The sequence below is a fragment of the Vicugna pacos genome, chromosome 20 (assembly GCF_048564905.1).
Source record: "Vicugna pacos chromosome 20, VicPac4, whole genome shotgun sequence".
Lineage (NCBI taxonomy): Eukaryota > Metazoa > Chordata > Mammalia > Artiodactyla > Camelidae > Vicugna > Vicugna pacos.
In genome coordinates, this window is record NC_133006.1 from 17,882,288 (window position 1) to 17,901,704 (window position 19,417).

Genomic DNA, 19,417 nt, shown 5'->3' on the forward strand with positions numbered 1-19,417 from the left:
CTGTCTGTGAACAAGGCTTAGGCACTCGTGGGTGTCCCACCCATGTTCCTGAGCATGGCCTCCCTTGACCGCCTAAGGGCACCCCATGACCTCATCATCCTTTCTGGGCTCTTAAGAGCCTTTTCAAATCCTCCCTGGGAAAATGGACACCCAGGAGACTTCTAGGAAATGAACTTTGTGGAGGCCTGGACTCCCCTGGGAATGCCCTCTGCAGCCTGGCCTCTGTCCTGCCAGATTGTGGCATCTCTGACCAGAAGTTGAGGAGAGAGTTACACCAGTCCATCCCCAGGCCCAACCTCACCAAGGACTGTAAGCCTCGACCCCTACCTCTCCCAGCAAGGCAGGCCCATAAGTGGCCGGGGACCTCCGAACAGGACTGAGGCAAGGCTGTGAAGCAGACGAGGTGCCAGGTGGGACACCCAGGGAAGGATCTACAGGAGCAAGAGACCCAGGTTCCACCCAGCTTTCCAATAATGGAGGAGAGGCCTGAGAACCTGAGGACCTCCAGGGGCTCTTTACATACCCTGGACCCTTCCTCCATTCCGGATGGGAATAAAGGGGCATCTTCAGAAGCAGGAAATGGACAAGCCCACTGGTCAAGCCTCCTCTTGCTTCCGAAGTTCATGGAACAGTGGTGATCAGGTGGGGTCCCTCATCTTGGGATACACAAAGGAAAGGATGGTGGTGAGAGAGATCCAGAGAGGACTCAACAGGCAGCAGGTCCTTGGCGACAGTCCCAGGGTCCAAAGACTTAGGCAATAAAATTGGCTGCCACTTTCTCTTCCCCCTGAGTGCGGTCTCCAAGAGTCTCTCCCACTGTTTGCTACGGGACAGGCTGGGAACCTCGGCCCCTTCCTTCTGAACCTGCGGTAACCCAGCAGCCCTCCCCTTCTCCCTGAGTTAGGCCTAGGGGTGGGCACTCCACACACATTCGAGGCGGCGCCAGATGCTCATAGCTCCGGCCTCTTTTTGTCCCTGGAATTGGATCCCAGTGCAGGGTGGGGCAGGGCTGTTCCATTCCCCAGCACGCCTCCTCCGCTGAGAAAACTGGACACAAGCAGGCGTTGGCTAGAGAAGGGACCAGCTGGGCTCTTTCCTAGCCCTTCCTTTCCGCCTCAGTCCAGGCCCATGGCTCCTGGGTCCAGCCCCCCTGCTTCCCCTTCTAGGTACAGACAGAGAGCCCAAGACGCGCCCGAGGGCAGGGTTTCGGGCCGCGCGGCGCCGAGCACATTGCTCCTGCTGCTCGCGTACCTGGCTTACCTGATACTGGGCACGGGCGTGTTCTGGATGCTGGAGAGCCCAGCGGCTCACGATTCCAGCGAGAGATTCCAGCGCGACAAGTGGGCACTGCTGCGGAACTTCACGTGCCTGGATGGCCCGGCGCTGGACTCGCTGATCCGGGTCAGGGGCGAACGGGGCGGCCTGGGCGCGGGGGTGCTGGCGTAAGGGAGTGAGGGCACGCCCTGGCTCCGGGTCAGGGCAAAGCCGGGAGCACGTCTCCAAAAGAAAGTGGTGGAGTTAGACGCAGGGAGCGCGCGTTGCCGTTTGGGGACCAGGGGCTTGGACTGGACCGCGAAAGAAAGAGCTCCAGCGAGAGGAATGTGCAGCTCGGCGCCGTGGGTCCCGGGGTTGGGGGCGAGAGGGCATGACCCGCCCTGTCCAGAGAGTTGCGTGGCGCACGCATCCGAATTTGGGGATGCGGACGACAGGGGGAGCGCTAACCGCGTCCAGAGCTGGCAGGGCCGACCGGGTCGGGCAGCGTAGGGACAGCGCGCGCTGGCCGGCTTGGGAGGTGGCGGGAAAGGATCGACCTGGGACAACGAGGCGCTGTATCCGGGTCGGACCACAGGCGAAGGGCGAAAGGGCACTCCCGGTGCAAATTTGCGGAGTGGAGGTGAGGACGGCAGAGGGCGCTGGGCGGTGTCTAAGGATGAGCAAGACCTACAGCACGTCCGTTGGAGTCTGGGGGGAAAGGAGGTGCGGGGCGAGCCTGTCCCCGCTGGCCGAGTGGAATGGGTCCGGGGGGCTCGAAGGGCGCAAACCCGGGTCCGAGAGAAGGGCCACAGACACAGGGGCGCTCCATGGCTGAACCCGGTTTACTCCAAGTCTTAGAGCAGAGGGACTGGATGCGCCGCCCTGACCGCAGAGGCCCAGAAAGGCTGAAGGGAGCGGTGGGTGGGAGGATACAGACATCATGGAGGACAGAGGCTGCTGAGGAGGGTGCGGGGAGACCTAGCGGGGAGTGGGGAGGAGGACAGGCAGGGGAGGGTTCTTCTGGGTGGGGCCTTGCAGATACAAGGAGGATGTGCTTCTGGACAGGAGATGCTCTACTGGGAGCCCCTCAGATTTGGCGGGTGCATCAACCTCCCGGGCCCTGGCTTGGTCCGCGGGCCCAGACAGCTGCGCTCCTAGCCTGAAATCACCACCCTGCATTCCCAGTCTCTCTTCTGGGGGGAGGCAGCGGGGGGCCAGTGTCCCAGGGTCGCCAATCCAAAGCTAGTCCCCAGAAGGTAGCAGGGAATTGTGTCGGGTGGGAAGGAACAGGTCACTGGAGAGGAAGTGGAGTCCTGAGCTCTGGGACTGGGCTGATGTGGCCTGACCTGGAGCTGAGCAGAAGAAGGTCTATCTCTAAAAACCTAATGTGATGCCTTAACCACCCACCACCTGCTAAACTTCTACAAATACAGCCTGACTGCCTAGTCCTGGAGGCTGTGTGACACGCCTCTTGACAATGTGGTGAACTTCAATTATCAGCAGCCTAGGCCCAGGGAAGGTGACAATGATGACAATGAGAATAATAGGAAAAGCTTCTGCACAGCATTCCTGGTGTATTTTTTGTTTCATCCTCACCTACCTCAGAAGCAGTACCATTATTATCCCTATTTTAGAGATGGAGAAACTAAGACTCAGGGAAGTTAAATACAAACATACCATGGCATAGCCAGGGCACTGGGGCTGTCAACTGCCATGAGTACTGCCTCTGTGTAGATCTGTGTATGTGGGTGATTCCCAAGATTCCCATCTGAGCTCTCATCTCTGTACACTTCCCCTCCACCCCCTCCTGCTACATCTCCACTTAACCCCCTTCCTCAACATCCCTGAGGCTTCAAACATCTCCAGGAATGAGGATATGGGGTCTCCAACCCAGATCTTCCCACTGGGTGCAGACATGTACATGCAAATTCCCAGGGGTCCTCAAATCCCCCCAGGGTCAGGAACTAGCAGCCCTCCTCCTCCCAGCCCTGCTCCTCCACATGTTCTAAATCTCTGTCATTGGCCTCACACCCACACCTCTTCACAGTGGTCCTAGGTGCTTCCCTCACTACCCACACCAAGTAGGGCCAGAGGCCAGGGCTTCTGAATATCTCCTCTCTGTGCCTCCTGGACCACTCTGTGCCAGGATGCAAGCCAGGCCCTCTCCATCACTCACCCCTGCAGGACTCTCCCTTTCTGGCAACTGCCAGCTGTCACAGGGCACGCAAACCTGAGCCTGCCTCCCCTTTTCTCAGTGACCTTAGGAGAGGCCTGCCACTCCATCCCTGGAATGGCAGACCCAAGCATGGCTTAGCTGTCAGATACCTTTCAGTCTCCCTGTTCTATATCCCAGGCACAGTCCTCCCTCCCAGCCTCCGCTCCTGCAGTCCCACTTACCTAAATGGAACACTCCTATCTGACCCTCAAGGGAGGCCCAACTGAAAATCACTCCCTCCGTGTAGCCATCTGCCCCTACCCCCATCAGATGAACACCATGCCTCTCTGTATTCCTACAGCATTATATTCGTAATAATCCTGGTGATAGCAGCTGCTGACATTTACCATGTTCCAGGTACTGTTCTAAGCCTTTACACCTAATGCCTCATTTAACCCTCACAACTCTTTGAAGTGGGTGCTTTTAGTATGCCCATTTTACAGAGAAGAAGACTGAGAGAGAAGTCCAGTTTCTTGCCCAGGATCGTACAGCTGCATGGCCTTCATGCCAGGCTGCATGGACAGCACCGTATCACAGTTAGTTATGTTTGTCTGTCCCACTGAGAACTGAGATCATGTCTCTTTCATCTTCAGGTCCCCTAATACATCCCATGCCGGGCTTGCCCAGTGCTTGTTGTAAGAATGGGAGTGAGCAGGAGAGAGAATAAATGGGGTTCTTCCAGCCAGTGAGATCTCCTGCGCTGACCTGGGCTCCAGGGCAAAGAGAGGGGAAGGAGCTGTCCCCATGGTCCCTACCCCTGGGGAGCCCCTGGTTGGAGGGGAAGGACCTCCTTGCTCCGGACAGGCTGTGATCAGTGGTTATGAGGACTGTCTGAGTGTATGTGTGCGTGTGTGCACTCAAGTGCCCATGTGTATGTGTCTGAGTGCAGGGACCCAACCGCCCCACAGATCCTGATGGTCACCACTACCTCTCCCCCAGGGCATCATCCAAGCCTACCAAAATGGGGACGTCGTCCTCGGCAACACCACCAGCATGGGGCGCTGGGAGTTCGTGGGTTCCTTCTTCTTCTCTGTGTCCACCATCACCACCATTGGTAAGAGCAGATGGGGCCAGGGAGGGTGGGCTGGGCAATGTGGCCTCCCCTGAGGGACAGGGGACCAGTTGCCTTTTGGAGGGGTTACTAGGGCCTCATGACTCTAGTGTAGGGAGGCCCAGCAGCATGGGCACCCCTGGGAGCAGAATCCGGGGCTCACCAACGATGTGCCAAATCAGCTTCTGCATTCCCCCAGGTCCCCAGGAGGTTTAAGAAGTGCTGCTCTGGAGACCTCCACCTCACACAGCCTTTCAGGAAGCAGAGGGTCTCCCATGTAGCAGTAAAGATGCTTCTGGGCACTACAAGTGTGCAGTCTCCTCAGCCAAGCCCATCCAACACTGAGCCTGGGAGGTGGGAGGGAGGTAAGGGAAAGTTGAGAAGGAAGGAGGTACAGAAATCTAAAAGGAGCCTTGACCCCCCTGGCCTCAGCTTCGGGTAGAAGTGGTCATTCCCAGAGGCCTCTCTTCCGCTCACTAAGGCCCCCCTCACCCCCCAGCACCATCCTCTCAAATCCTCCTTCCTCCTTCACACACAGGGAACCCTAGGCCAGATTTCTCTAGCCCTATCCTCAGGAGGGGAGGTGGGATTTGTCCTGGGAGGGTGCCTGGGGGCTGTTGTGAGGGGAAGAAGAGTGGCCTAGACCCCTTAGCTCTGAAACCCAGAAAGTGGGGCTGCCCCCAGCTGCGGCCAGACACCCGGCCCCAGCGCCTGCATGACATAGGGCTCACCACCAGGTGGCAGGCTGACACCACTGGTGGCTACCACTACCTCCTCCAGACAGGATCCTCTCCCCAGGAAACCAGTACCCCAGCTGCTGTCCTCCCCGGAGTGGAGCCAAGCAGATGCAGCCGGAGGATTCTCCACCTGGCTTTAAATCAGCCAATAATTCTTGGAAGCAGGTCTCAAACTACCTGGAAGCTTTGGCAGGCCTCCACCTTGAGGCAAGCTTGTTTGGGAGATCCCTTGACTCCATGGACCGTGCACCCCAGAAGGCCAGGACAGGATGGTGTTTACTCATCTTTACACCCCAGGATTCTAGTACAAGGCACGGTATACAGTCAGTGCTCAACACCACTGATGCATTAATGAATTCCTAAAATACCCATTCCACCAGCATGTATTGAGTTTCAGGGCAGGAGAGGATGCTGATGTGCAGTCACTGTGGGCCAGGCCTCCCAGATGTGGGGGGATCTTTAGCCTCTGAACCCCACACTTCCTCCACCCCTGACCCAGGCCTGTGACTTCAGCCCTTCAAATCCAGAGTTTTGCAGCCTGTCTTTTCTCAGCGCTGCTATTTCTAACATGGGCTAGTCCTTGTCCCTTCTCTCCACTGGGTTCTGCCCTGAAGCTGTCTGGGCACACTCTGGGGAGGAGGAGGAGGGCCGAGGAGCGGGGACCCCGCCCCACCCCCTACGCCCGGTCTGCTGCCCCAGGTGCTGTAAGGAGCATTTTTACATTTGAGATCTCATTCTGTCCAGATGGTCCAACTTCCAAGGATAAGACCTCTTGGTTTCATGTCACAGATGAGGAGAGTGAGGCCCAGAGAAGTTACATAGCTTGTAAGCAACAGAGTTGGAATTTGAAACCCAGCTGGGGGCCTGCATTGCCCTTTCCAACAGTGTCTGCCCTTAGAGGTTTACAAGATAAGGTGGGAATTCCAAACAAGTGGAAGAAAGAGCTAGCCATTCTGGGGTAAACAATAGGGAAGCTCGTGACTGTGATTCTGACCAAACACACACACACACACAGAGGATGTGCAGAGAGTTGGGGGGAGATGGGAGATGGGGTACATGTGGGACAGTCCATGAGGGAAGGAAGGGGGTTCTAAGAGGCACAGCAAAGGGCTGCCTCCTTGACACCCCTGTTACCCTGGGACCAGCACCCTGGAAGGGCTATACTTTCCACGCCCTAGAATGAAACAGCGTGTGACAGGCACACGGATGCTTCTGGGCCAGCAGGATGGGCCTGAGCCCCCAAATCATTCGTTATCTATAAAATCCACCCCTGAATCACTCATTTATTCTCTCATCTACCCATTCATCCATTCAACAAAAAGACTGGGTACTTAGTGTGGGCCCAATAGTTCTAGGTGCTGGAGATACACTGGTGAGCAAACCTGGCAAGTCCCTGCCCATAGGGGGCTGACACCCTACTGGGAGGAAACATGCAATAAATTAACAGAGCCATAGACAATATCCAGGTTGTGGGTGATGCTTAGAGCAAAGTAAAGACAAGTAAGGAGTCTGATAGTGACAGAGGGGTTCTATTGTAGATGGATGGGTACTGTTGTAGATGGATGGGCACTATTGTAGATGGGGTGGCCATCAAAGGCCTCACTGAAGCTGTAACACTGAAGCAGAGACATGGACAAAATAAGGAAGTGAGACATGCTGATATCTGAGGAAAGAACCATCTACCAGCAAGTGCAAAGGCCCTAGGTAGGGGTGTGGCTGGTGCGTCTAAGGAACAATAAAGAGGACAGGGTCGCTGGAGAAGGTTGCAAATGAGGTCTGAGGGAGAAGATGCAGGGGAGCCCAGCCACAGAGGACCTTGTAGGCCCTCGGGGTGTGTCCTAGGGCTGGACTAGCAAAGTGAAAGAGGTGATGTGGGTGAGGGGGTGGTGGGAAAGGGACACACTGAAGTGAGAGGTAGCCTAGATGGAGCTGAGGCCTCGAGCATTCAAGGGGCAGGTAAGGGTTCATTGAATCTCCCGATTCTGCTGAGGTCTGGCTGAGGAGAAAACCCTTTATTGTCAGCCTTAGAAAGGCAGAGACCTCCTTGAGGGTCCTCTCAGATATGGACTGTGAGTACCTCCACCCCATGGGCTAGAACTGGTTAAAAAGACCCCCTGGGACAAAGGATGACATGTTAGGGGATCCCACAGCTGGAGAAGGAAGGGTCAGTGAGGAGGTTTACCAAGGGAGTTACCCCTTCCTGGATGCCAACAGAAGGGAGAGGATGGCTCCAGAGGAGGCCTCTGATGTCCTCACACCAGGAGCTGATTCAGTAGAGTTTGATCATTCATTCAACAAACATTTATTTAGTACCTTCTGTATACCAGCTGCTTATGGGTTCACATTCCCATCTACAGCACACCTCCATTGCCTCCTTTCATCGCCACACTACACTGGCAGGTGGGTGTCAACAGCCCCATTTTACAGACAAGGAAACAGGCTCAGAAAGATCAAGCCATTTGCACAAGGTTGCACAGCCTGCAAGGGGCTGATCTGGGATTCAAATCCAGGCAGTGCCTCTGACTCCAAAGCCTTTGTTCTAGACTAATATGGGCTTTGGCCTCTCCTGGGTCTGTGCTCTCTGAGTCCCCTCAGTAAGGCGGGGTGAGTGTAAAACACTCATTTCAATAGAGTACAAGTGAGTGGGCATGTGCTCCCGGTCTCCAGGGCGGGGACGTCAGGCAGCGATACGGGGCGGGAGCAGAGTGTCCATTCATCCATGCCTGTTCACTCCTGTAGTTCCCTTCATTCATTCAACACACATATGGCAAGTAGTGAGCACCTATTAAGGGTCAGGTCCTGTGCCCATTGCTGCAACTGCAAAGATAATTAAGACCCAGCCCCTGCTCTTGAGGGATTCATGACCCCTGGGGGAGACAAACATGGAAACAAATTATTCTTATACAGCGGGTTACCCTCCAAGACTGGCAGAGCGCTGGAGGACCCGCCCCACAGGAGAGTCAGGACTTGAGGGCCATTTCCAGGAGCTCCAGGATGGGAAACACATGTTCAAAGGCACCGAGGGTTCAGAGGGGCAGGAGCGTGGCCAGAACTGGGAATGCAGGAGACCAGACAAGCTCGGAGGTGGGCTGGGTCAGAGTTTGGACTTTCCCCAGCAGACTTGAGGAATAATGAAGGGTGATGACCTGGGTGATGATATAATCAGGTTTGCATCCTAGAAAGACCAGACAGTGATGGCGACCAAGGATGAGAAAGGTGGAGGAGATGAAGGAGGAAAGAATGTCCAGGCTAATAGAATCCTTCCAAGAACACCTCATCCTCCCCTAGCTTCCCTCTTTCATTTCCTTCATGACAAAGGCCCCAACTTCCACCTCCCCGGGGTCACCTGATGGTCCATCATGGTCTGCCCCTCTCTCCCGAGGGGTTTTGGAGGAAGCCTAGGTGTGTGTGTGTTAGGGCCCTCTGGGAATTGGATTTCAAGATGGAATCAGACGTGCACAAGATTTATTGGGGAGGAGTAGGGGAAGCCTTTGATAAAGAAGGAGCAGGAGAGATGGTTAAGAGCCTCAGATGGCAAGACAGGTCTGTTACCTGTGAAAGGAGAGAAGAGAGGAAAGGGCCTTGAGAGGGGAGAACCTCAGGCTGCAGTGCAGCTCTGAGACAGGCTGGGCCAGGTGCTGGGAGCCCCTGAGCAGGACCGCCTGTTAGAGGAGTTGTCATGCGTCTGGCATGGATGGCCCAGCCTTGGTGGCCCCACCACTAGCAGAGAGACATGTCTGGAGACGGCAGAGCCTTGGCTTAAATGGTGCAGCAGATCCTGGAGGTGCAGTGGCTGGAGGCTCTGTACCTCCTGTGGCCTCTCCCATACCCCTCTGCCCACCCAGGGAGGGAGGGAATGAGGAGAGAACAGCAGGATTCTCACACTTCGTGGACATGAGCTCACACCCGCTGCCCCTCCTAGAGCTTCGTTCTCCAGTCTGTAATATGGGGCACAATCTCCATCTGGGAGGGTGGCTGTGGGGCTGGACTGCGGGAGTGAAGGCACAGGGCCCCTGCACAGCACCCTCACGGGAAAGGAAGGCTGGGATACACACCCCCTGCCAGGTCTGTAGCCGGTTAGGAAGAGGGTTCCTGGGGGTGGAAAGGCCTCCTGAGGTGTCCCCCTCTCGCTTCAGGCTACGGCAACCTGAGCCCCAGCACAATGGCCGCCCGCCTCTTCTGCATCTTCTTTGCTCTCGTGGGGATCCCGCTCAACCTCGTGGTGCTGAACCGACTGGGGCATCTCATGCAGCAGGGGGTGCACCGCTGCGCCCACAAGCTGGGGGGCACCTGGAAGGTGAGGGGGTTGCGGGAGTTGGAGAGTCAGGGGAGGGACAGGTCATTTCTAGAATGAGTGGGTGAGGTGGGAATCAGGGCCATGAGTCACTGACCCGGGGGAGAGTCTCTGGTAGAAAAGAATGGCTGTGACGGGTTAAGGGGGTCTGACGGGGTGGGTCGCTGATGGGAGCAGGGTTACTGGGGGAGTAACCCTTCTGGGAATCGGGGTTACTGGTAGAATGTGGTGGGATTGGGGATCTCTGCCCAGAACGGGGGTCTTCAGTAACACCAGGGCATCAGCCGGAGAGACATGGTGGAACCTGATGGACCACAAGGGCACAAGGCAGCTAAGCCCTTGGCCTGGAGCCTGGAGAACATACACCAGATGGAAAGACCATGAGGATAGCCTCCTTCTCACTGGGGGGAGCACTTGCCCTGCCTCCAACTCAGAACCCCTAGGCTGTCTGCTCCCCGGCCCCAGGACCCCATGCGCTGGGCAGAGGCCACATGGGGGCCGGGCGTCATGTGCACCCACAGGACCCGGCCAAGGCCCGGTGGCTGGCAGGCTCCAGCGCCCTCCTGACCGGCCTCCTGCTTTTCCTGCTGCTGCCCCCGCTGCTCTTCTGCCACATGGAGGGCTGGAGCTACGTGGAGGGCATCTACTTCGCCTTCATCACCCTCAGCACCGTGGGCTTCGGCGACTATGTGATTGGTGAGAGTCCCCTGCCCATGTCCCCTGGGCACCTGCTGCATGCCAGGCCCTAGGGTTAGGGACCCAAAGTCCAGAGGACACATGTATTGGCAGGTTCAACCTGCCTTTATGGTGTAATGGGGCCAAGGTCACCCAGCTAAAAAGTGACAACTGGCATTTGAACCCACCACTTTGCGCCGTAAGCCATACTTCTGACACCCTGACAAGCACAGAGAATTCCACAGGCTCACTGCTATCCTTAGAGCTCACCAGACACAGGGGGGCCCCTAAGTCTCCTCCCCGTCCATCTTTGTCCCAGGCTCTCTCCTGCCCCATGAAAAACCAGCTTTTTACTGTCCCTGGGCTGAGGGCCAAGTGACCCACGTTACAGCCCCCGGGGGTTGAGCCAGAGAGTCAGGGAGACTAGGGAATCTCCAGCCTTCCCCAGTCCTCATTGGAAAATAAATGGCCACCAGACTCTGAGTGTCAGTGAGAAAGGGCTGCATGGTCCGGAGGGTCCAAAGAGGGGTTAAATCAGTGGTCACCACCCAATGTGGTCAAGGGCCCCAGAAGCAACTGTCCTTGCATAATAAAGCTGAGGCACATGCCCAGCAGGTGGCAGCAGAGGGACATTCTGTGGGGTGCAGGGGTGGCTGGGCCCCTCAGCCTCATCCCCCTCTGCTCCCCACCGCTGAAGCGCCACCAGATGAGCCATGGTCACTGGCACCACCACCATGCTGGCCTCAAGGGGCTCTCCCTCCAATCCCTGCCCTTAAACTGGGGAGGAGGCCCTGCCCTTCTCTCCTTCAGAGACAGAACCCAGCTTGGAATATTGAAATGAGGTCCAACCAAAGTAAGGAACAGCTAGCACATCAAGCAACCAAGAGTGATGATTGTCACATTTTACTGAGGAGGAAGCTGAAGCTCAGAGAGGCCAAGCCATATGCCTGAGATTGCACAGGTAGTGAGATGTGAAGTCTGATCTGTTTGACTCCAAAACTCTTAGTCTTCAGACGACCTCACATATCCCCTCTGGGCCTCTGTGTTCCTGTCTATAAAATGAGGGGCCCAGGCTAGATGATAACCAAGACCCCCAGTGCCTCTGGCCTGTGTGCAAAGTCCCCTTCCCTGAGCCTCTCCTTCCCCAGGAAGAAAGGTACCATGTCAGGGGCCTTGTGCTGCCGCTTCCTGATACCCTCCATCCTGGAAGGGAGGTTGTTGCTCTGAAAGGAAATCTTTGGGATGGTTTCCCCCAAGTGGGTTATGCTTCACTCCTACCTTCAGAGAGGAGAATGTGTCTGAGGCAAGCTGAGCCCAGAGTCCCCAAGGGCCACATTTGCCCCCTCACAGCTCAGAGAATGATTTTTGGGTCTATCCTCTCCTTTCTGTTCCCACTGCCATTTCCCTGGTACAGGCAGGGCTGTTGCATATGGCTGGTTGTACAGGTTGGGCACTGTACAACACTAAGGGGTTGCCATTCACCCAGAGCACAGTGAGGATGGTCCCCATGGATTGGAGCAGCCTCTGTCCTTGTTCCCCCTTGGCTTTTATCACCTTTAGAAATGACAACTGCTATCATGTCACCCGCCCAGCTCCTCTGAAAACCTTCAATGTTTTCCTTTAGTTTTAGGACAGAGTCTAAGTTCATGACTCACCCTACGAGGGCCCTCTCCATATGACCAGGCCCTGCCTCCCTCCTTCTTCCACGCTGTACTCAGGCAGGTGAAATACTCTTCTGACCAGTCCAGCCGGAACAGCCTCAACCCAGTGCTATGATCTGTCAGGTCCGGCAACATTCCCTGTCCCCCCAACCAAACCTCCCCGCAACTAGGGCTCAAAGGATGAAACTCAGGAATTACCCCCAGTGATCATCCTAAACTCACAAAGCCTGGTTCTCTGAGAGCACCCAGTGAGAGGAGAGGGGAGGAGGAGTGGGAACAGGACCCCCAGCCACAGTATCTTAGTGTCCACTGATCACCAGGGTTCCCAGTTTGATGCTGCGTGGGAATAGCTGACAGCAGGCTCCCTCTGCTTGCCTGGAGAAACTGCTATGGGGCTAATAAGGATGATCTGTGAGGGTGTCCTGAGGCCCCACAGTCCCCTGAGGCAGGCATGGCGGGGAGGAGGGGGCAGCCCCTTTCTAGACACGGGCACCCTGGAAATAGGAGGCAAGGCCTCCTCCACCCTTGAGGGAGGGGCAGCGACGTCCACAGAATCATCTCTGCAGGAGTGAGGAGACTGCTCAGGGTCCCAGTTACCCTGTGAGCCACGCTGTGGGAGCCGCAGGGCGAGGGAGCTGGCATATGGGGCCCAGCCCTCCCAGAGTCCGCTTCCATTCCACACTGACTGAGACCTGGGCCAAACCCACAAGGGCCCTTGAAGTCCAGAGGGGCTCCGGGGCAGGCCACTCCGGCTGGGTGGTGGCTGGCGGCGCTGTCCCCTTCATATCAGCAGAGATTTGCTCCCCCACTTCTCCTTCTCCATGGAGCAGCCATCTCAGTGCCCTCACTTGCCCTCTGTGCCGGATCACACAGCACTGGGTTGGGGCTGCTCCGGCTGGGCTGGTCAGAAGAGCATTTCACCTGCCCGAGTACAGCGTGGAAGCGGGAGAGCCCAGAGTGAAGAGAGAGGCAGGGCCCGCTCACATGGCAAGGGCCCTCATAGGCCAAGACACGATTCTGTCCTAAGACTAAAGGGAAACACTGAAGGTTTTCAGAGGAGCTGGACAGGTGACAAGATAGTTGTAATTTCTGAAGGTGATAAAAACCAAGGAAGGACAAGGACAGAAGCTGCACTGATCCATGGGAGCCATCCTCACTGTGCTCTGGGTGAATGGCAACCCCTTAGGGTTGTGCAGTACCCAGCCTGAACAACCAAGCTTTGACTGCCTCATCTACAGACCCAGGGAGGGGAAGGAAGCTGATTAAGGTCACAGAGCAGGCAAGCCAAGGACAGATCTAGGATAGACTTCCATGCCAGGGATCCTCATATACATATGTTTTAGAATCTTCCATGCGAAGAGGGAACAACCCCCCCTCACCTCTTCCACATGTCTCTCAGCCTTCCTTGTCCTCCAGGGGCTTGACCCCTTTCTTGGATGGGAATGCTGAGGTCCACCACCTGGACTCTGAGCATCCACTGTCTTGCATCAGCAGTCACAAAGGGTGTTGTCGTCACAGCTGCTCCTATTGGCACAAAGGCTGTGGCCAGAGCAGCCCCCAGTTCCCAGCCGCCTGCTCCTCCCTGGCCTCCCAGCCCCCACATTCCTCAATTGCATTTGCAACTCAGTTGAGCGCCTTGCCAGCTGCCAGGTGTCCTGCCACTTATGATTTTGCTTAAAAAATGAAATAAGAGGGAAGAAGAATGCCTCCTCCTCTCCGTGGCCAGGAGCAAGCAGAGCTGAGGGGGTGGCCAGGGCCGAGAGCTGGCTCACAGCTGATCTCATTTGGGACCGCCAGCGGAATCGTGGCCCCATGATCCAATCAGCCTAATCCAATCCCGACTCCTGCCAGGCAGTGATGTTGGGTCCAGGGCTGTGGGCTCATCCCCGAGCTGGGGCCGAGGGAAGAAAGGTTGTTTTGGAGTCAGCAGGACAGGATGAGGGGTGGACAGAGGGGCGTGTGGTATGGAGATCTAAGACAGAAGCTTCTGAACCCTAGGAGTCAATCTAGGGAGGCTTCCTAGAATCCCAGGGAGGTGACCACAAGACCAGCAATCTCAAAGCGGTTTGGACTTCCCGCATTCTGCTTGCACACATCAAGCCATGTCTGTCTGTTTCTGTTTTGGAAATGTGCCTCTGACTTGCCCAGGCCTCCATCCTCTGACCTTGCTTCTCCCCCAGGGATGGACCCCTCCCGGAAATACCCGCTGTGGTACAAGAACACAGTGTCCCTGTGGATCCTCTTTGGGATGGCATGGCTGGCCTTGATCATCAAACTGATCCTCTCCCTGCTGGAGGCCCCACAGGACTCCTATTCCTGCTACAGCCACAGCTCCAAGGGAAACTTCAAGCAGCGAAGCGGGAGGCAGGACCCAGATGGAGAGGCAGATCCCCACTCCTCACAGCCAGACTGCTATCCAGAGGGGCCTATGGGAATTGTGCAGCACCCAGAACCCTCTACTCCAGTCTCATGCTGTGGAAAGGACAGCTAGGTATACTCCAGTATTTGCCCCACCTTATTCCTCAGCAGCAAGATCCCTGATTTTATGCTTGGCATATGACCACTCAGACTAAAGTCTACATTTTTTTTTGTCTTCCCTTAAAGCTAGGTGTAGCAATATGATTAAATTTTGCACAGCAAGATACACAGAGAAGTATTCTGTGTGATTTACCGATGTGACTTTCAGTGGTGGGGGTTCCTCTTTACCACTTCCTTCTTCTAGCTGGCTGCAATACTGATATGGTGGCTGGAGCTCTGGCATCCATGTTGCACCATGAAGCAGAGGCCATGTTTGAGACTGGTGACATGATAAGACAGAAGGAGCCTGGATTCCTGACGTTTGCAGAGCCACCATAACAAACCTGGACTGAATACCACCAGACTTCATTTATGTAAGTGAGAAATAAATGTCAATCTTATTTTTCAAAGTATTCATTTTTCTGTCACTCATAACCAAATCTAATTCGAATTCTGGGTGGCACACACACCCAGAGACAACGGCAGCATCTGAGACTGGAGCATTCGTAAAGAGAAACCACTCCCTCCCCAAGTGAGTTTGCCCAGGACCAGCAGAGAATGGACGGAGGGTTGAATTTCGGGCCCCCTGCCCCTCCAGAGACCTTCCAGGTAGACTCACTAAAGATTGGCTGAGAACTCTCAGGGCTGATACAGCCAGAAGGCAGCTGGTCCCAGTTTGGCTGCTGAATCCTAGCTCCAGCACTCACTCACACCGCAGAGAAGCCCAGACCAGGCCAGCGGGCTCCTCCTGCCTCAGCCTGCCCCACTGCATTTGAAGGCTCCGAACAGTTTGCAAAGCCAGGTAGGGTTTGCAAAGGTCACTTCTATTTGCGGAGCATCTTACTCTGAGCATTTCTGTCTCTTACTCAGGGTTGTTACTAAGGCAGTGCATAGCCGTGTGGTCCCCAGCACACCCAGATTCCCCAGCCAGGACCTGAAGGTCACCTGGGACAGCGGGGTTCTCGGCCTCAGTGGGCACCTGCAACTCCACTCCCCTTCACCATCCTACAGGTAGCATCACAGGGACATAGGGGGCTCCATGCGGCCCTCTCTGTGGACAAGTCCCTCAGCCTCAGGGCCCTCCTGGAACTGGGTCTGGGTCAGCCTCTTGGCCAAGGAAGAAGGGTTACACCATCCAGCTTGCGCCATCTGGCCTGGCCCTAAGTGGAGCAAGGCCAGACCAGGAGCAAACACCAGTGAGTAAACAGCAGGGCCATGCTCACTCCTTAAGGCCCACAGCCCTGACAGAGGAAAGAGAAGGGGAGGAAGAGATGCTGGAGGTCTAGACGTGGCATCCCTATACTTAGCACACTCCAGAAGGAGGACCTAGCGATTTAAAACTGGGAGAAGGGGAGAAGCCAGAGTGTTGGGGTGGCTTCTGTGGTCCCAACTCTGTCTTGCCTTGAGCCCCTTTCTCCTCATGCCTGGCCTCTCTAGACAGAGACCCTCTCTTCCCACCAAGCCCTTTACTGGGGCACAGCCCTGTTCCCGCTCAGAATGCCTGCTCCAGAGGGAACCTGCGACCTGTGGTGCTGGGGGCAGGGCAGAAAAAGGCTTCTGATTGGCCGGTTCCTTACAGATGTCTGCTCCACAGCCAATGAGAAGAGTCGCTGAACTCTGAAGTGCTAATCCAGAAGTGTGAAGGGGTATTGGGGAAGGAACATGAGGGGTTGTGGAGTGAGGGGAGAAATTGTAAGAGCCTAGCTGGGAGCCACCTGGAGAGGTCGGGGTCTGGGGAAGGCAAGAAAACAGAAAGGCAGACCTCAGGACAGAAATCACAGAGCAGAACAGGCAGTGAGGTCTTTCCCACATAGACAACAGGGAGGGGAAGTGGAGCGACGATGCCATGACAGGGGCGGCCAGAGAGCTGTCCGCAGTGTGCGAGCATGGAACCAAGTCATTCATTCACTCACACAACCTTGGCCCCTGAGGCCTGGAGGAGGAGGGAAAGGGACCCCTCAGAGCAGTTTAGTGCGGTGAAGGGTACAGAATTTGGAGCCAGCCTGCCTGGCTCACTCACCAGCTCTATGATCCTGGACAAATCACTTCAAGTTTCTTTGCATCAGTTTTCTCCTCTGCAAAACACAGATAAGAGCAGAACTGATCTCCTGGGATTAGAAGAGTGACTGTGCAAAGTACCGGAAGAGTGAGTGTCAGCCAGAGGAAGCATGATGTGCATGCGTGTCAGCTGCTGGCGGTCCACAGCAGGCCCAGTGGATGAGGGTGGACGGGGCAGGAGGCAGATGCTGTGCAGGCCAGCAGCTTCGTGGCAGGCAGCGCCTCTGCTGACCCCTCAGAGCTGGGGGCAGGCCAAGCGGGTTGGGCTGAGCAAGGGGTGATGCAGGACTGAGTCCTGCCCTTGGGGGTTCCCAGGCTGATACCATGGTGCTGCTGGCCAGGAAAAGGGGTCTGGATCAGAGTGAGTCACAGGGAAGCCTCCTGGCAGAAACCAGAAAACGCGCGCCAAGTGTACAAACTCAGGGCCGAGGACCATGATGCGGAGAGGCAGGCAGACCCCTCACACCAGCTAGCTGCTGCCTCTGCCTCCCCTCCCAGGTGGTCTGCCCAGTTCCGTGGCTTCAGCACAGCCAGGGCAAGATCAGACTCAGTGTCACATGGTGGTTACCTTTAAAACAGTGGCATCTTTTATCATTATCATCATTGTTACTATTTCCTAACATTTATTGGGTGCTTATTACGAGTCAGACACTGTTCCAAGCTCTTTACTTGTATCTGGTCATTTACTTCTCTCATAAAATCTGTAAGAAAGGAGCTTTTATTTTAATGCTGTTTTAAGATAAGGAAATTGAAATTTTCAATGGATATTAAGACCAAAGGTAGCCACCAGTCCCCATGGACGGGTGATCATGACGGGCGCTGCCAGCCCTCTGGGGAGTGAGGAGGGCCTGGCCTGGGGGGCAGGGAGACTTCCTTTGAGGCCCTTGTGATCTAGACCAGCCACTCCCCTTCTATGCCTCAGGTTCCTCACCTGTGAAAGCAGAGGCTGGCTTCAAGGGGACTGAGTCTTATACTTGTCCCTCAGCTTTTGTCTGGATTGCTCTAACTGACCACGTTTCAGGGCAGGAGTTCCTGACCCCACCCATCTCCCAAGGGCCACCCTGAGGGTTTGGATCCAAGAAGTCTCTCTCTCTCTCTCTCTAGCTCAAGAGCACCGGGGCACATACACACACACACACACACAAACACACACACACACACACACACACACACACACACCCCACCCATCTCCCAAGGGCCACCCTGAGAGTTTGGATCCAAGAAGTCTCTCTCTCTCTCTCTCTAGCTCAAGAGCACTGGGGCACATACACACACACACACACACACACACACACACACACACACACACACACACGAGTTCCCCAGGCCCTTGCTCATGGCCTTTCTAATGCTGACCTCCATCCACTTTAGCAGCCAGGACAAAGAAGGACTTGACTAGTAAGGGCTGGAGAACTCAGTCTGGAGCAAAAGCTATGCTGAGACATCCCCATTCCCAGTTCCTTCAGCCCTTACCTCACCAGGTCCCCACCCCTGGGCTCCAGGCCCAGAGAGCACTGCCCTGAAGTTGGCCCCACTGACTGCCCACCAACCCTCCCTAAACCACCCACACTGCTGGCACTAGGACCTCTCAGCCCACGATCCACCCACCCACCCACCCACATGGCTGGTCTGGGGCCTCCCACCCTAGTCCATCCCAACCCCCCCATATACATACAGTGCTGGTCCCTGGGCCTCTGACTTCACTGGCCCTCCTTCCCCCCACCCCAATACACAGTGCTGGACTCCCTTATCTCCTGCCCCTCCCTTTACTGGGCGAAACTCATCTCCGTTAAAATTGTTCATTGGAACCAAGGAGACAGACATTCCCCATCCACCAAGGCCTTCTCAGATCATCCCTAGGGTTTTTGCCTAAGATTCCCAGCCCCCACCTCCACTCCAATCACAAAATTCTCTCGCAACCCCTCCAGGACCCATGTTAGCCCATGGCCTGGAGGCAGGAACAGCAACCAGAGCTGGATATGGCTCTTGTGGGGAACCGGGGATGCTCACCCCACCCCATTCCCCAGAAGCGTGAAAGCAAAACTGTGCAGACTTTCTCCCCTTCCCTCACTGACCCTGCTCCCTGCCCCTTACCTGGCCCTGGGCCTCAGTTTCCTCATACTTGAGATGGAAATGATAATAGCAGTATCTGCCTTGTGAGGAAGCCTGTTGCACAGCTGAAGCGAGTTCCTGCAAATCCAGAACTTAGGAAGGTCCGGCACAGAGTGAGTGCTATACGATTTGCCATCCGTGTCTGAGTTCCTTGGAAGTAGATCACGGGACGAGATTTGGCTGCTAGTCGTTTACTTGGGAAGTGGATCCAAGAAGCACCAGTGAGGAAGTAAGACAAGGAAACAGAGGGAAACCAAGGCAGAGGCTGTTGGTGAGCAGGTGACTGCTGTGGGCAGCCGGGGCTTCACCCCACGCAGAACCCTGGAAGCCTGGGTGGAGCGTGCCTGAGAATTGCCCCCCTGCAGGGCAAGGAAGCTGGGGTATATAGTCCTCAAATTCCATTTCTCACCGCTCGAGGGCTGCTGCCTGAGTATGGAGGTGCTAGCTCCCCAGCACATGTGCCACGCAAGCCTGCAGAGTCCGTGGGAGTGGTGAGTGCAGGGCAGACAGGGCACTGTCAGCAGCTGCCACATAGATGCTAACCACACGTGTGATGTGCAGAAGACATGGGAGCAGAGGGGACACTGCCCAGCTATGGGAAAGAGGATCCAGATAGGAGGAGACAATATCTGGGAAAGCTCTGAAGTATGAGTATGAGTTTTCCAGGCAAAGAAAAAGGCAAGCATTGCACGTGGTGGGTGCACAATAAATGTTTAAGTGATGCCAAGTAAATTGAGAGTGATTCAAATGATGAAACTTGTGGGGCTGACTAGATACCAGAAAGTCTGAGGCAGGCAGAGGAGGAGGTGATGGAGTCAGGTCTGTGGGCATCAGGAAAGGCTG

The 19,417-nt window shown here is 55.7% G+C and overlaps 1 protein-coding gene across 1 annotated transcript; it reads left to right on the top strand.

Moving 5' to 3' along the window:
* Positions 1-1,128: 1,128 nt before the first annotated feature.
* On the top strand, positions 1,129-14,805 carry KCNK17 (potassium two pore domain channel subfamily K member 17). Its single transcript, XM_031688497.2, has 6 exons — positions 1,129-1,401; positions 4,409-4,523; positions 9,394-9,554; positions 10,073-10,247; positions 14,068-14,378; positions 14,610-14,805. Exons 1-5 carry the CDS (start codon positions 1,129-1,131, stop codon positions 14,376-14,378), a joined length of 1,035 nt encoding a protein of 344 aa, XP_031544357.1. The 3' UTR covers positions 14,610-14,805.
* Positions 14,806-19,417: the final 4,612 nt, after the last annotated feature.

Excerpts from the sequence above, each read along its gene's own strand:
- KCNK17 (XM_031688497.2), top strand. The coding sequence starts at position 1,129 with ATGGCTCCTGGGTCCAGCCCCCCTGCTTCCCCTTCTAGGTACAGACAG. Across the intron at positions 4,524-9,393 it reads GTCCACCATCACCACCATTG|GCTACGGCAACCTGAGCCCC; the intron begins GTAAGAGCAGAT and ends CTCTCGCTTCAG. Across the intron at positions 9,555-10,072 it reads AGCTGGGGGGCACCTGGAAG|GACCCGGCCAAGGCCCGGTG; the intron begins GTGAGGGGGTTG and ends GTGCACCCACAG.